The 15,266-nt window shown below is 43.1% G+C and overlaps 1 protein-coding gene across 2 annotated transcripts in view; it reads left to right on the top strand.

Annotated features, from left to right (window-relative positions):
• The first annotated feature begins 2,640 nt into the window (after positions 1-2,640).
• LVRN (laeverin) overlaps positions 2,641-15,266 on the top strand; it is a 35,008-nt gene continuing 22,382 nt past the window's right edge. For both annotated transcript variants that reach the window (XR_007200924.1, XM_048291587.1), the window contains exons 1-4: positions 2,641-3,233; positions 8,707-8,849; positions 10,086-10,225; positions 13,407-13,533. Coding sequence is in view for 1 of the 2 variants with exons in the window: in XM_048291587.1 (XP_048147544.1) it covers positions 2,641-3,233; positions 8,707-8,849; positions 10,086-10,225; positions 13,407-13,533 (1,003 nt within the window). In the remaining variant the exon portion in view is untranslated. The remainder of the gene's footprint in view (positions 3,234-8,706; positions 8,850-10,085; positions 10,226-13,406; positions 13,534-15,266) is intronic.

Genomic DNA, 15,266 nt, shown 5'->3' with positions numbered 1-15,266 from the left:
ATTTGTAACATTCCCTGGTATATGTGTTCCCACCAGGAGGGGAATGCCCAGTTGTGGCATTCACCCATCACTCATTTTGTGAGATTATAAATTATTTGAGAGGAAAAGGTAGTTAAACAACACTTTTAAAAACATTTATTCTAAGTCCTTACTATTGTGGGTTTATTATGTGTCAATAGAGGAAAGTAGCAGGTTTGAATTCTCCACTGAAAATAAGAGAAAATAAAGTGTAATTTACAGACATGAACTGTAAACTTTGAAACATATCCTGCACTGTTAATAAGGGCAACCTTCCCATGGGGTCTGCACTACTTACTTATCACGGAGAAGTTCTGCTTCTTTTTGCAGAAGTGGAATGAAAAGCCCCAGTTTTAATTTTGCCTTGTTTTGAGGAGTTGAGTGGATGTGAATGGCTTTACTGAAAATTGTTGAGGATGAATAAAAAAAAAATTGAAAAACAGGACATGGAAATCCTCCTTAATTTTCTACAACATCTGTGCTTTTCCTCCCATCATGTCCTTCTCTGCAGTGCTGTCGTTTCTATTCTGATCTTTCTGGGAGCCCATTCTCCCTACCCAGTCTTCCTAGTGTGTCAGTGCTTCCATGGGATGGACCAGCTCTTTGGACTGGCACAACAAAGATACTTTCCTAAACACCTGGTTACATTTTCTGTGAAATATTTCAAGTGGCATGCAGCAGGTCATACTTGTTGGAGGGTGGTCAGTTCAGGGCTGCAGGTCTGGCAACCTCCAAGAAGCTGGCTGGAGATAATTCTTAAGTCTTAATAGGAGAGCAATATGATGGATCTTGTAAAACACGCTAGGAGAAAAGGGAGAGGCTGCTGATTTGCAAGGTCAAGAGTAGCATTATGTGAGGCATGTGCAAGGGTGGTTAAGTGGTGCAGAGGCCTGAACCAGGGAAAGAGAAAAAAGTCCCAGCATATGGGTCGGGAGGATTGGAGTAAATGAAAACCAAATGCGAATAGAAGCATGGAAACAGAAACATACAAGTCAAGCTGTGTGGAAAAAGGAAAGGAAGATGGGTGAGCCAGCACCAGAAGACAGTGTGTTGTGAACCTAATGGGCAACAGCAGCAAAGGCATTGAGGCAGGCAGCAGATGAGGCAAGAAGAGTGGGAGAGATGCAACCAGTGGAACAAGCTGTCAGAGGGGATCTCCGCATCCCTCAAGCAACAGGAAAACAGATCATAGTCTTCTGCTGGAACAAGAAATTTTCACAGTGCAATGGCTCAGAGCTATTCCCTAGACCTGGAGCAGCCAGCCTGGCTGTACCCAGCATGAGGAAAGCAAGACCTGTATTCTGTATATGACAACAGGAAAAGTTATTTCTCTCAATTAACAACTAAATTAGCAGGAGAGACAACCTTTAGAATTAGATCATTGAGTGAAGTTGCTTTAACTCTAGTGACAAAACAGCTGTAATACCTAATCCAACGCCTCAATTTTACAAACAGAGATGTTTGGTGTTGAAGGTAGCTCTTGTACGGACTACAAGCCCCAGGAAATTGTCTTGGGTTTAAGACAATGTGGGGGGTGTGTGTTGTTTAGAAGTAAATTAAAAAGTAAAAAAAAGGAAACAAAAGGAGGGGAAAACCCTGCTTGTAATCATAATTACAAAGTGTCTGAGGCAATGACACCCAAGAGCCACTGTTCTGGCTTCTGCTTCCATTAATGCATGGCTCATCGTTACTTAAAAAAGGAGCTGCAACTGAGAAAAAAACACCAGGCAAATTTTACAAGGTTTCATTTTTCAATATGGCTGGCAATCCAGCCCCAACTGGCAAACCCTTTAAGTATGTGTTTAACTGGGAACACGGGATTAATCCTCTTGATTGTAATGGGGTTAACTATGTACGAACAGCACAGTGATGTTTATAGCCTCAACTGAACTACATAAGAAATGAGACTCTAAACGAGGGCTATTTATTAAAAACTCACTTTGGTCATGCCTTTATGTGTACCGAAGATTTCTGACTCAGTCTTCTAACATGTAGATTTCCCCCGAGAACAGATAAGCTCTAACCACAATACTTTGCACACCTCAAACAGTGACCCCGCCATTTTCTCGTCTTTTCTGCTGCCACTGTGGTAAAAGACGTAGGAATATTTGTGAGTTTCGGGGTTTTTTTTTTATTCTTCCGGCCGGTACATCGGGAGCCCCCATCTCAGGGCCGACAGCCTTCTCCGGTACCAGGACTTTCTGCAGGCCCGAGCCGCCGCCCTGCGCTGAGACACGGCCGGGATAACCGGGGGGCTGTTCCGTCTGTCCGGGCAGCGCCGTTATCCCTGATTCCCAGAGGGTCTTCGGCATCCAGCACCGTCCACCCGCTCGGACTTAAGGAGCGTTTTCCCGCAGGCTGCTGAACAGACGGGACGGGGCAGCCGGCAGCCTCCCCCGGCTAAGGCTGCCGCTCCCCCTCTGCCCGCCGCGCCCCGCTCCCCGCACGGGGCCGGCGTCCCGGGGCCGCCCGCCCCGCTGGAGCAGCCCTTGGCGGAGAGGCTTCCCCGGGACGGGGGGGAACCCGACTCCCCTGGCCCGGCTCGTCCCGCCCTCGGGCGCGCTCACTCCCCCGCCCCGTAAGTAGCGGCGGCCGCGGCGGTCGGGGCGCAGAGCGGCGGGGATGGGGACCCACGGCGGGGGGCTCTACGTGGGGCGGAGGGCGGCGGCCGCGGGGGCCGCGCTGCTGCTGGCGCTGCTGGTCGCGCTCCTGGCGCTCGCCGCTCTCTACGGGCGCTGCCGGCAGGAGGCGGCGCCGCCGACGCCCTCGTCCCGCGCCCCCGGCCCCGCCGCCCCTCCGGCGCCCGCTCCTGCCGCCAGCTCCGTCCGCCGCCTGCCCCGCCACCTCTTGCCGCTCCACTACGACCTGGAGCTGTGGCCGCGGGTGCGGCCGGGCCAGGCGGGGCCCTTCGCCTTCACCGGGCAGGTGAACATTACGGTGCGCTGCCTGCAGGACACGGACACGGCGGTGCTGCACAGCGCCGGGCTGCGGAGCAGCGGGGCCGCCGCCGTGCGCGGGCCCCTGTCCGAGCCGGGCGCCGCCGTGGAGGTGGCGGGGCTGCAGCAGGAGGAGGCGGCCGAGGTGGCGGTGCTGGAGCTCCGCGGCTGGCTCCGGGCCGGGCGCCGCTACGTGCTGCAGCTGGGCTTCCAGGGCCGGCTGGAGGAGGACCTCGACGGGCTCTTCCTCACCCGCTACACCGACCGGGGGCGGAGCAGGTAGGCGGCGGCGGTGGCCGCTGCGGGCACCCCGCGCCCTGAGCCGACAGCAGCGCGGCTGCCACGGTCTCTCGGCGGGGTCGCCCGTGCCGTGGAGGCTGCGGGCGCTGTCACCGCGCCGGGCGGAGCCGCTCGCTGCCCGGGCGCCGAGGGGCGGCCGCTGCGCACGGCGAGAGCACCTCCCGGGGACCGCATCGCGGGCTCCAAGGGGTGCGTGCCGCGAACTCTGGTCTGTGCCCATTGCGGCCTCTCTGCTCTCCGGAGAGCATCGGCCAGGCTGCCCTAGCTCTCCGTCGGCAGATGACTTCACCTGCACCACCGGCTGGACAATTTCTGGTCTCTCAGTGTGTTTGGCTGGCAGCGAGGGGCTCAGACAGTACCTGTCTGGGAGACAGGTAGCCCGTCTCACAGTCTTCATCCCCGCCGCACACATGTCCGTGTAGCACTGACAACTCCCCACCTCCTCAACCTGTATCTGTGGGAGCATGTCTTTATCAAGAACTCGGGATTCTGGCTGTGTATTTGGGCATGAGTTTAGAGACGCTGGCCACATGCAGTTTCAGAGGTATGGTGGAGTAGGATCGGTGGCTGCTTTAAACAGCTGTATCTTGTAGGTGCTATTGCTCATGAACTTGTTCAGCCGTCACCAGACTACCCGTGATTTTGCGTAGTGGGTGCTATTAGGATGCTTTCCTTCTCTTTCGAATTGCAAAATCAGTGTTGGGGCTGCAGCTTATCAAGTAGTCAATAATCTCAAACATTTTCACCCTCAAAATAATTCTTTTCTTTTCTTTTCTTTTCTTTTCTTTTCTTTTCTGAAACTTGCTAAAGAGAAGTGAAATTTAAGATTAAGATTTAAGTACTTCCACTGGAAGACAAGTTTCTCAAAATAGGAGTTTGAAGAAGAGGCAGATGAATTGCTTGTTTTAAAACTATCTCGTTTTTTAATAATTAAAGTTGTGGTGATTTGCTGGGCAAACACCGTGTCAAAAGGAAGCCCAGGGTTAAAATTCAAGTATTCTTGGCTCCAGCCTATCAATGAGTCCACTAAAATAAACTGTATCTTAGCAGTTCATAGCCTCCTTGTTTGAGCAGGTGAAGTGCAGTCACTCAAAAGATCTATACATTCAAGCCTCTGTATGAGTAGTAGCAGTAACATGAAACCACGAAGTGAAGTTAATAGTTTTTATTGAAATGGAGGAGGACTGTGTGGCGTTTCTCAACAAGTTGGCTTTTCAGCTGCCAGCTCTCGTGTCAGTCTTGATACCATTGTCTGCCACATCTGGAAAATGTAACTTATACAGACTTTTTTCTTTTTTTCTTTTTCCTTTTTCTCTTTCTCTTTTTTGAAAAAGGTGATAATTTGGTAAACCTTAGAGAAAAAATGCAGTATGACAATAAGTATTTTAGGAAGCACAGTCTGTTTTTCTTTAATTGCTATTTCTTCATTCACTGATTGTTCACGGGATTATTTGTGCAATTTAAGGTTAGAAAAATCTAGAATATTTTTATTTACATAGCTTTATAAAAATCCAAATAAGAAAGCAACAAGTCCTTAATTACCTAATACTGTGTCAGTGTGCTTTCTGATGTTGTATTAATTCAGTTAAGTCCTATCTAAGTGATGCCTGAAGATTTTTGCTTTTTATGTATTTTTCGTATATTTGTAGCTTTGTAGACTATTAATACATGATTATACAGAGACTGGTATTTTTCCTACCCTTTCTCTTACATTTTAGAGGAATAAGCTAACCTTCTAACACATTCCTGAAATACTGTTTAGTCTTATTTTCAAGTAGAGGACCTACAAGAAGAACATTTTGTTTTCCAATCAGAATCTGAGAAGACATAACAAGAAGTAGGGCAAAGAAGCCCTGGACCAACTCCAATGGGACAGTACCTGGGGAAAAATTACCTAAGCAACTGCTCTTCTAACTGGACAATGTTTGTTAGATATGATAATTTGTTAAACTTATAAAAATTATAGAAATCTGATACTGGCGTGCTGACAGCCCATAACTGCGGATGCACCTGGAAGCTTCCAATGAAGAACTGCTTTTTTTATCTTACCATTTTAATACTGTTGCAAGGGTTTTTGTCTTTTGATATCAGGCAACATAAGAAACACTGAATTAGATGCTTTTTTTTGATTCTGACTGTATAAAATCCAGAGTGTCTGGAAAAAAAAAAAGGCTGTCATCAGCCTTGCTGCAACAGTAGAAAATAAGAAAAAAAGTTTTAAAATCACTCCAATCCTGTGTATAATTAAATTTCCAGTTGTTTAGTGGGTTTATGACAAATATTCCATTTCATTCTTAGATCATCATGAAGCACTAATGAAATGTGAGATTGCAGTCTGGTTAAAAAGATGGCAGTGGTATTTAGACAATGGAATAAATCAAAGGAAATCCACTGAGTGCAGATGTAATATATTGTTTTGGTTATTTGTTCCTGCACACATTACTGATATGATTGAGTGATTTTGCATATTTTTCCTGCTTTAAAAAAGGTTTTCTCTGAATCAAGGGTATGCAATAGCATCTTGTTATTTTTCCTTCACTAAGATTTAGGTCATCACTTTACCAACCATTTCCTAACCTGATGGGTTCCAATAACACTTAAGGGGTTTTGGATTCTTTTTTTGGAGTAGATGTGTTTTGAGCAATTTGTAAGGTCTGTCAAGGTATTAATGATGGAAAAAGTTGTATTCTAATGGATTACATAGATGAGGAGTGATGTGAAAACTTTCAGTGCCCTTCAGCTGTCAGTACAAAGCCAGTTACTGTTCTGCAAGGAAATTTTCATCACCAGCAGACTGTTCTGTAATTTTCTAAAGTGACTCATACCAATCTTCAGTAGACCCTCAGGTCACTTTCCTGCAGAGGGTTTCTGACCTCAGCACCTAACTGAAACTAGCAGCTGTAGTAGACAATGTGACATCTATCTATGGTTATGCAGTCCTGTATTTCTTACATGTGCTAGAAGCCTTAGTGGTTTTTGTGATTTCTGCTCGTGGACTACTAGAGGCCTCTCATTTCAGAGGAGTCTGAGCAAGACAAGCTTTGAGAAGTGAAGTCCCTGAAATGTTTGTTCCATCTGGAATTTTTTTGGTTTTTTTTTTTGGTCATATTTCTTGGTTAGCTAACCCCAGTGCTCATGTGCTGGGTTGGAAAGCTGTTCAGAGAGACAACTATTTGCAGAAGTCTTAACCTTACCTCTATGGAAAAAGAATAAACCAAAGCTTCAACTTCACTGCATACCCAACACGGGCGTTGTTTGTTATCAGTTTGACCATTGATGACTGCATGTGTTTTTACTGTTGCTGACAATTTGTGCTACCTGCCTGATCATGTCTTACACACAAAAGAAAACGCTGAAAAACGGGAGCACTTGTTATGGATAAAGGACAGCCCGTATCTGCAGTGCTTGCAGGAGCAAAATAAGTGAAAAGGGAAGAAGCTCAGACTTCGCTAGCATTGAGTGTTTGAAGGTTTTCCTGTTGAAATGGTGAATTTGTATTCTGCATGTAGCTGTGGTAGTCCATACCAGGATCTGGGTAGGCAGAAAGATAAAGAAATCACTTTTGCTCTTCTTCTCCAGCACTGCTGGCTCAAACATACACAGTGCAGGAGTTTTGTTGTCCATCATTCTGCACAGAGATCTTCTTGCACTGCCACGAATGAGCTCATGTATGCTGCTTCAGAGTTAGAGGATTCCGTAGCCTGTACTATGAAGTGCAGGCTTTATGCATGTCACTGTTCACATCAGTATTTCAAAATCCTTTTGGAATTTTGCTTGGTAGCCACTCTGCACACATCCTGTGCATAAAATACTTGACTGGATAGGGCTGAACAGGCATTCCAAAGTGTAACCAAACACAATATTTGCTCTGGTTTTTATCAGTTGCTTCTGCACCAATTAGTAGAATGTAGTGCAAATCTGACTCATTACATGCTGTGTGTATGGGTACTGTCCTGATCTCTTCTTGCTTGTTTGGGATGCCTCAGTGCTAAGAATCAGCGTTTCTGACCCTGGTGTGAAAACACTGTTGGGGAACTCCTCAACTACAACAGAAAAATATTTGCCCTGTATTATGAGGTGATTGAAGCAGGAGATGATGCCATTCTCGTGTGCCCAGCTGCTGGCACTGCTTGACTGACAGGTGTGGAGCTTTGAGGACCATTGTGTGTGTATTTTTTCTAATTCTTGGTACGGATGCCCTTATGTGAACCACTCAGATGTACGGCCTGTTGAGGCACCTGCCACAAGACACGGTGATTTATCTTTTGCTTCCAGCAAGTGTGTGTTCAATGAGAAGAGTCAGAGATCACTCCAACAGTAAATTTGGTTTTTAATACTTAACAGTTAATAAGTATTAAGTACAAGTAAGTACTTTAATATTGAATAAGTGCAGATGGATTAGTGGTCAATGCTCTACACTTAAAGTTGGTATGGGATACAAAGATTATTGAGTAAGTTTCCTATAAAAAATCTTAAATGTTGCATGCATGTAAAAAATGTCACCAGCTCATCCATATCTGATGCCAGGAAAGGGGCCTTATAGCCTCAAGGATAACTTCAAGAGGTGTACCTCCTTGAGGGGAGATCACTGCCCTGCAGCCAGGTGCTATGGAGGGAAAGCTCAACAGACTGATAGCTGTGGATATTACGGTGTTATGTGATTGAATTGTAGTCACTTTTTCCGCTATTAATGCAGTTCCTACCACTTCCCAGTACATTCCAGTCTCCAGTCTTGGTTTGCTGCTGAATTCTCACTGGCAGCCTCACACAGTAGGATTAACCTTGATTGGACCTACTTGCTGAGCATCTGAGTGGAGCAAGGCTCACTTGGTTCAAACAGGAGGAGTGCATCTGTCACAGTGTGCCACAGAGGTCTGCCTCAAGTGAGGATAAAGGCATAAAGGATCCTTTTGAATGTTACTCTGGGCTTGCCAGTGCACTGGGACAGCACTGGTGCTGGATTCACAGGGGTACTTCTCTATGGGATTTGACAGAGGTGTGCGAGTGTGTGAATATGCAGGTAGCTAACAGTTATTACAATTTTTTATTAAAATGTATGATTAATTAATAAGAGTGCATGCATTAGGGAGAAGACCAGGTGTAAAGAGATACAGCCTGCTGTATACAAAACTTTAGTCAACTTGTTTTTGTAAACAAAGTAGAAATGCTCAAAAATTTAAAAATAAGATAGCTAGAAAAGGCCTGTGAGAAAAAAAAAAAACAACAAGATGCAATTAAAAAAGACTGCTTTTCTCTACAAGCATCCAAACTGAACTGGCTATTGGGTATGGGGATTTAGTCATGACTTTAAATAATAGCCAGATATTTTCTGAATCTGCATATCTACATGCTTCACTTGCTGCTTTTTCTAATTTGATGTCTCTAGGTGTTATATATGGATTTTGATCAAATGTAGCATGCTGAATTAATCTTATTTGCATTTTTATTACAGTATGCTCATTGCCTCCCAAATGGAACCAACGTATGCCAGGAGAGTTTACCCATGTTTTGATGAACCTGCCATGAAGGCCACGTTTAATATCAGAATTGTCCATGACCCAAGCTATGTGTCTCTTTCCAACATGCCTGCTATTGGTAGGTAAACAACAAGTTGATGTATGGGTTTTTTTCCCCCTACATAACTTCTAAAAAGGGTGCAATTCATATGAGAAGATTATATCATCCTAAGAAGTGCTCTGTTGTCCCTTTGCTAATGTCTTCAAAAGGCACAGAAAATCTGTGTCTATGAACTTAAAAATTTGGACACTGTTATTTATAATTACTGTGTCTCTGATGGCAGCCATTCTGTTGGACAATTTTATCAGCTGTAATGTGCTCTCCTCTGCCTGCTGGAGGCTGCACAGGGTTTGATTTCTGGTATTTACTGCTTAGTTAGTGTGTCTGTCTTACTGTGTGACATGATTTTAAAGCAAAATGGCAGCCCCAGGAATGCAAAGCCTGTATTGGTGATATCAAGGCATTCCTTTAATTCTCAATAGATGTTACAATATTTACAACAAACAAAAAATTGTTTTGCCAGGCAGAGACATTCCAGCCTCCTGTGTTTGTGTAGAACAAGAACAAGAGGACTATAAGGCTCTGGAGATGCTCCTTCTGTCCCTTGCTGGGATGTCATGTGAGATGTCTGTGGGGTATAAAATTCCAAACAAATATTCCAGATTAGTATTCCTAGAGAAATCCATTGGGTCTCTTGCCTCCTTCTTAAAAACACTTTTTTTGCAGTTCAATACCATGAATCTTTATTTTTCAACTGAGTAATTTTCAGCCATAAAACTAAGTTTTATGGGATTTTCATGGAAACTAAGTAACTTGGGAATTATAATAGGTGGGATCTCTGTGAGAATCACTGGAAGCATTTTCTACCCCAAAGTATCTTGCCTATGTCCTCCTTACTTAGAAGGAAGGTATCTGATTAAGTATTTAATAGTTCTTAGGCAGACATGACCAATATTTGAATCCTAATGGGTTGTATGAGATAGGTAGAATGGTTGTTTAGATAAGTAGCATGGGATAAATTGTCCTCAGCTTGCCCACAACTTAAAACTGATGGAGTTTGGTATCCTTCCAACACTTCAATTAAGAAGCTCAGGAATGGATTTTTGCTGTTTGCATGGAAGGTCACAACTCTGACACCTGTCAGTAGCAGCAAGTCTGGCTGCTTTCCTTCTACCACAAACATATGAGTTAGTGCAGGAATACACCATATTAAAGAAAGGAGTTAAAAAAAAACCCCTAACATGCAGGAAACACAAAATTCCTTGTTTATTATGGAAGAGCTTTGGTTTGAATATTTCTTTGACTTTTTTCTAGATGTATCTGAAGTGAAGGATGAAAACGGAAGTCTGTGGACAGTTACCACATTTAACACTTCACTGAAAATGTCAACTTACTTGACTGCTTTCGTGATTTGTGATTTCGATTATGTCACCAGAACCGAGCGGGGAAATGAGGTAGATATGAGGCTGCATAACATATTACAGAAATCTACAACAGAAGTTGGCCCTGTGGTGCATCATGTGCTTTGAGGACATCACAGACATTAACTGTGCTTTCCATTCCCAGACTCTCTGCTTATGTGACAATACTGCTAATGTTTGTCCCACAGATATTCTGCAGAAAGCTTTCCTTTGGGACAATTAGTTTATTGTCTTGTCCTGTTCATTCCATACAACTGCACAAGTATGGGCTATGTATGTTAAAATTTAGGAGCAACTACTCTGCAGAAAGTACTGGTTGTAATTCATGGTCTTCTTACGTTCTTAGGCATCTTAGTTGGAAAAAATACCCATTTCCACTGCTGTGACAAACCACTGATGTTCAGTGCCTTGTTCCTCAAGGTCCTTTGAGGAGCAGCATGGTGACATCAGTAGGAGTAACACTGTGCTCCAAACATTTTGTATACTAGTATATTAGCCTTCTATTCCACAATGCGCACATTCTTTAGCCTCCAAAAGTGACTGTTTTGTGTTTGAAATTTCTTCATCTGTGAGTATTCAGTTTTGCTCTTACAATATGTTGGCCAGAGCTTGTTAAGAGAAGCTGTAAAAAAAATGTACTGCATTTGCAGCAGTTGCTTCACTTTCTTTTGCTCAAAGTCAACAGGGAAAAGATGTATCAAGTTTGTCCAAAATAAATAGTAAGTTCAAGCATAAAGCTATTCAAGATAGCATTTACTTTATCTCCTTATTAAATGAGAGCACTTCATGGTTAGTTCATGATAATCATCACATTTCTCCAACTCCCAGCCATAGACACCAAACTTATATTGATATCTTTTATTAGCACATGGGCATGGCTGTGAAGATTTTGAAGGATTATGCTGTATGAACTTATCCGATCATTCTGTTTCCATTTACAAACAGTTACAAAACCTAAGGGACCTAGCTAACCAAATTACAACAGCTGACCCGTCTTGGCTAGACAGTTTGTTTGATGGTTGGAGCTTTGCACCCTGGCTAAGGGAACTCTGTAAAATAGGCTTGATTATTCTAGTAGTAATAATTATAGTTTTAGTAGCAGTACCTTGTATACTTCAGTGTGTGCAAAAAATAACGAGTAGGACTATGTCTAATATCTTAGTTGTTCATCAGAATGGGGGAGATGTTGGGGAAGATGAAACAGGAAAGCCTTATAAATATGATTGCCTGACAAAAGATTTTGGGAATATGAAAACTACAGGCAACATCGAAATGAAAGCCACTTTTGAAATACCAAATCTTAGTTACTGAACAACTGGAAAACAATGGTATGGCCGACTGAAGTAATCCCCTCTTGATGGAACAATACCCTCTGCTTGCAAACAGGTCCAAGGGTCAGAGCAGACCCTACTAGCTCAGCAGAAGGGGTCCAAAGAGTAGTTTTTAGAAGTTAAGATGTAACACTCTATGGTAATATAAGAACTCTTATAGGCTGTATGGAAATGCTATAGGATTTGTATCTTGTATTAGATTGGTTAGTGACAATTAGAATATTCAGCACAGAAGATGATTTATTGTATTGTAACCAGGACTTCATCACTACTAACTCTTACTACACTCAGTCACTCTTACTACACTCTCTCTCACTTCTTCTTCACTCTCATTCCTCTCGCTCTCTCTCTCTCTTTACTTACCCACTTACTCTCTTGCTCTCCTGGGCCTGCTCTGAGCTGAGTCTGGCAGCTCTAAGCAGTGCCCCTGTACCCACGCCCTTTGCAATAAACCGCATGTCCCAAGATCTGACTTCAGAGATCTCTCGTCTCCATCCGTCCCGACCATCCGAACCACCCAAGCTCCTACAAGTTCATTCTCATCCTACTGGGGAAAGGTGGGACAATATAAGTGGACAGTGCAGAGGTCATCTAAGAAGCACAGTTTTGGTTCTTTTTTTAAAGGGAGTATTGGATGTGGTATGTCAGACCTGCCACCTCAGGTGTTGAACTTGTTGGATACTTACAGCTATGACTGTGGTGGCTTTTCCTTAGGCCTTGTTCTTGGAGTTGGTAGAGCATTCAAACGAGCTGTTTTTCAGAAGGAAAAGGTGCTGCCTGTGTTCTGTAAGATTGAGTCGAGAGGGTATTTCACCCCGTGGTGTTGGACAGAGATGCTCAGTTTATGCCTGCAGAGTATTTGTGTGAGCATGTTTATTGTGCCTGTTTTGATGTTTCTGGTAACCTGAAGCACTCAAAGCTCGTACTAGGAATAGGATTTTAAGATGCTAGCCATGTTTAGGTTTTGCAAAATGAAGTTGTCTGGTCTTTGAATCTCCTCAGAAGCCTTGGCTGAAAAGAGAGCCTCAGAGATTAAGGATACTCTGTTGACTGAATATGCTTAATTACTTTTTCCATTGTGAATTAAATCTTTATGCTTCCCAGCTATGCTCTTAGGGTTTGGCTGTGAAGCTTCTTGTGAGATCATGCATGGCATTTAGAGGCAAGAAATGCAAGGTTTTGAGCTGCTGGGCACATGGCAAGGTGTCTCTTGTTCAGAGATACATGATGGAGACATAAACCATTCCTCAGGCTACTCCATCACTTCTGGGAAAGCAAGCCATGGTACTTTTTCAGTACTGTGACAAAGTCAGTGGGCACAGGAGGGGAAGGATTTCTTGCTGCTGCGGGCATCATTACTCAGAGGTATGGATGTCATCGGCTCAGATGTCATCTGCTCTCTCCAGCAAAGGGGAGGCCAGTGGTCTAGGAGAAAGTTCAGGAGGAGAGATGTGCACGTTGGGACTGCAAAAGCTCTCTGGACATCTATCTCTCTCTGTTCAGGTGGGCTAAAGGAAAGCTTGCCACCCAGACGCAGTCACTGAAATACACTGGTTTAAGATGTGTAATTTTAAACAGTTTTATAGCATTTTCCACTTAAGAAAATAAATCTATGAGTTCATTTGTTCTTGCAATGTATAGTTGTATTCAAATCTTTGTCCTTTTGAAGTACTGGAACTCTCCTAGATTTTAGCAGGATCGGGGTCTGTGCCATATTTTTTCAGGTCCAGTAAAACTTGAGTTGGATTTTGTAAAATTAAGAGCTTCATTGCATGGCCTGGTGTGGACAGATAGCATTTTTCCAACAATGATTCACAGAAGAGAAGCAAAGAAAATGAAAATGTGAGGGTTGTTTAAAGTTACTCTTCATTGTTTTATTGCAGATACGTATTTGGGCTCGGAAAGAGGCAGTTAAAAATGGGTATGTAGACTACGCTTTAAATATCACGGGCCCAATATTTTCATTTCTGGAAGACGTACTTAATATCAGCTACCCTCTGCCAAAGACAGGTGAGATGACTTATTTTCTGAAATGGATCAGAAATGGCTGCTGATGGTTCACAGAAACAATGGGGTTTTTTGCAGTATTCTCCTTTTATAGCTTACCACACTCATGGAGAAAAACCCCTAAACTTTAAATCACTTTGAATTCTCTTTTCTGTGTCATGGCTTCTATCAACCTATAATGCAGCACTCTTATCTTCACATTCCACTCATTCTTTTAAATAATATTTTCCTAATAAAGGGGCTGATGGGACAACAAAGTGCACAGAAAGGAGTAGTTCAGTCACGTGGTTGTTTTTGGGATGCATAGACCATAACACACAAGGATGTTGTAGTCCCATGTCCTTCTCATAAATCCACGCCGCCTGTAGCCTGTGTCCCTGCAAGGCATTCCTTGCTTTCTTCAGTATGTTCTTGTCTTACCTGTGAGTTTGGTGTATGTTCCTGCACATTCCTCCCCAGAAAAGCCAGGAGGATTACCCTGCAGAAAAACATTGTTTCTACTTAAAATGGACATTAGGTAAGTTGGTTCAGTTAAACTTCAGTCAAGAAAAAGGATGCCACCATGTAGTTTCACTGTACAGTTTGTTTGCTACTTGTATTTGGATTCCCGAGAGTTTCATCATGAATATTACAGGAAAATGGGTAGAACATTGAGAACACAGAAAGCAGTTCTTGTTTAGAATGGACTTTGGACCAGCCAATGATTTTAGCAGATTGCAGGACTGGGGGAAAGGAATTTCCTTCAGTTTGTTGATTTGTCAAATCTGTATTTTGGCACTTTAAAGAAATAAATGTTAATCTGTGTAAATTTATTATCTCCCAGTATATTTCAAATAACTTGCAGAATTACTCACTACACTTCTTTCAGAAAATGCAATAGATGCAGTCTTCACTCTTTAAATTTTGCTGTCTTAATTATTTTACAAGCTAGATTATTCTGTTTCATGCTTGTGTTCTTCTGTTTAGCAGCAATGTCAATACATTAATAATATGAAACTATTACACAATTGAAGTAGAGGAATGGTATTGTAGAATTCCTGTTAGGTAGGATTTCAGTTTCAGAGAGGGCTGTAATACCATTACAATCCTCATTGTAATGCCATGCAATATCCCCCAGATTTCCCAGCATCTTTATTTGAAGTTTTGCTTAAAAAATAGATTAGGCCAACCAAGAGTGCCTCCTTGTAAATGCTAGGGATTTCTATTGCAAACTCGAAATGTGAAATTAAGAATAAAAAGATTTAAACCCAGGGATTGTTAAGGGTTTGTCTACACCTTATCTAAATGCAGTTGTAAGTGAGGTCTCTTGCCCCAAGGCTGGATAAGGGCTGCCTCACCAAAAGCAAAATACCTTTACTGTAAACTCAAGGCAATAATCCCAGCTGAGATGCAGCCTGCCTGTGATGGGATTCAGCACCATGTTTGCATTAATTGCCTGGTTTTTGGACTGCAGCTTTCTTGTGGTCAGCTGCTTTGGAATACAAGCTTGTGTCTGCTTATAAATGTTCTGTATACCTTTTCCAAATTTTGATCTTTGCTGCTGACTTTAAACAGTATACCTTTCCTTGAGACCATGATGTTTTGTCCAGCTCTCACATTTGAACTGGAAGCTAATCTCTGTGCATAAGGCAGAAGGGCAGTACAGAGGTGACAGTCTTACTGTGTAAATAAAGAGATGTTTCTAAGGAGCCTTTCAAACAAGAGTGGAAAAGAACTCACACAGCTGAAAGAGCATA

Source organism: Corvus hawaiiensis, chromosome Z, assembly GCF_020740725.1.
Source record: "Corvus hawaiiensis isolate bCorHaw1 chromosome Z, bCorHaw1.pri.cur, whole genome shotgun sequence".
Taxonomy (NCBI): domain Eukaryota; kingdom Metazoa; phylum Chordata; class Aves; order Passeriformes; family Corvidae; genus Corvus; species Corvus hawaiiensis.
This window is presented reverse-complemented; position numbering and strand designations above follow the sequence as displayed.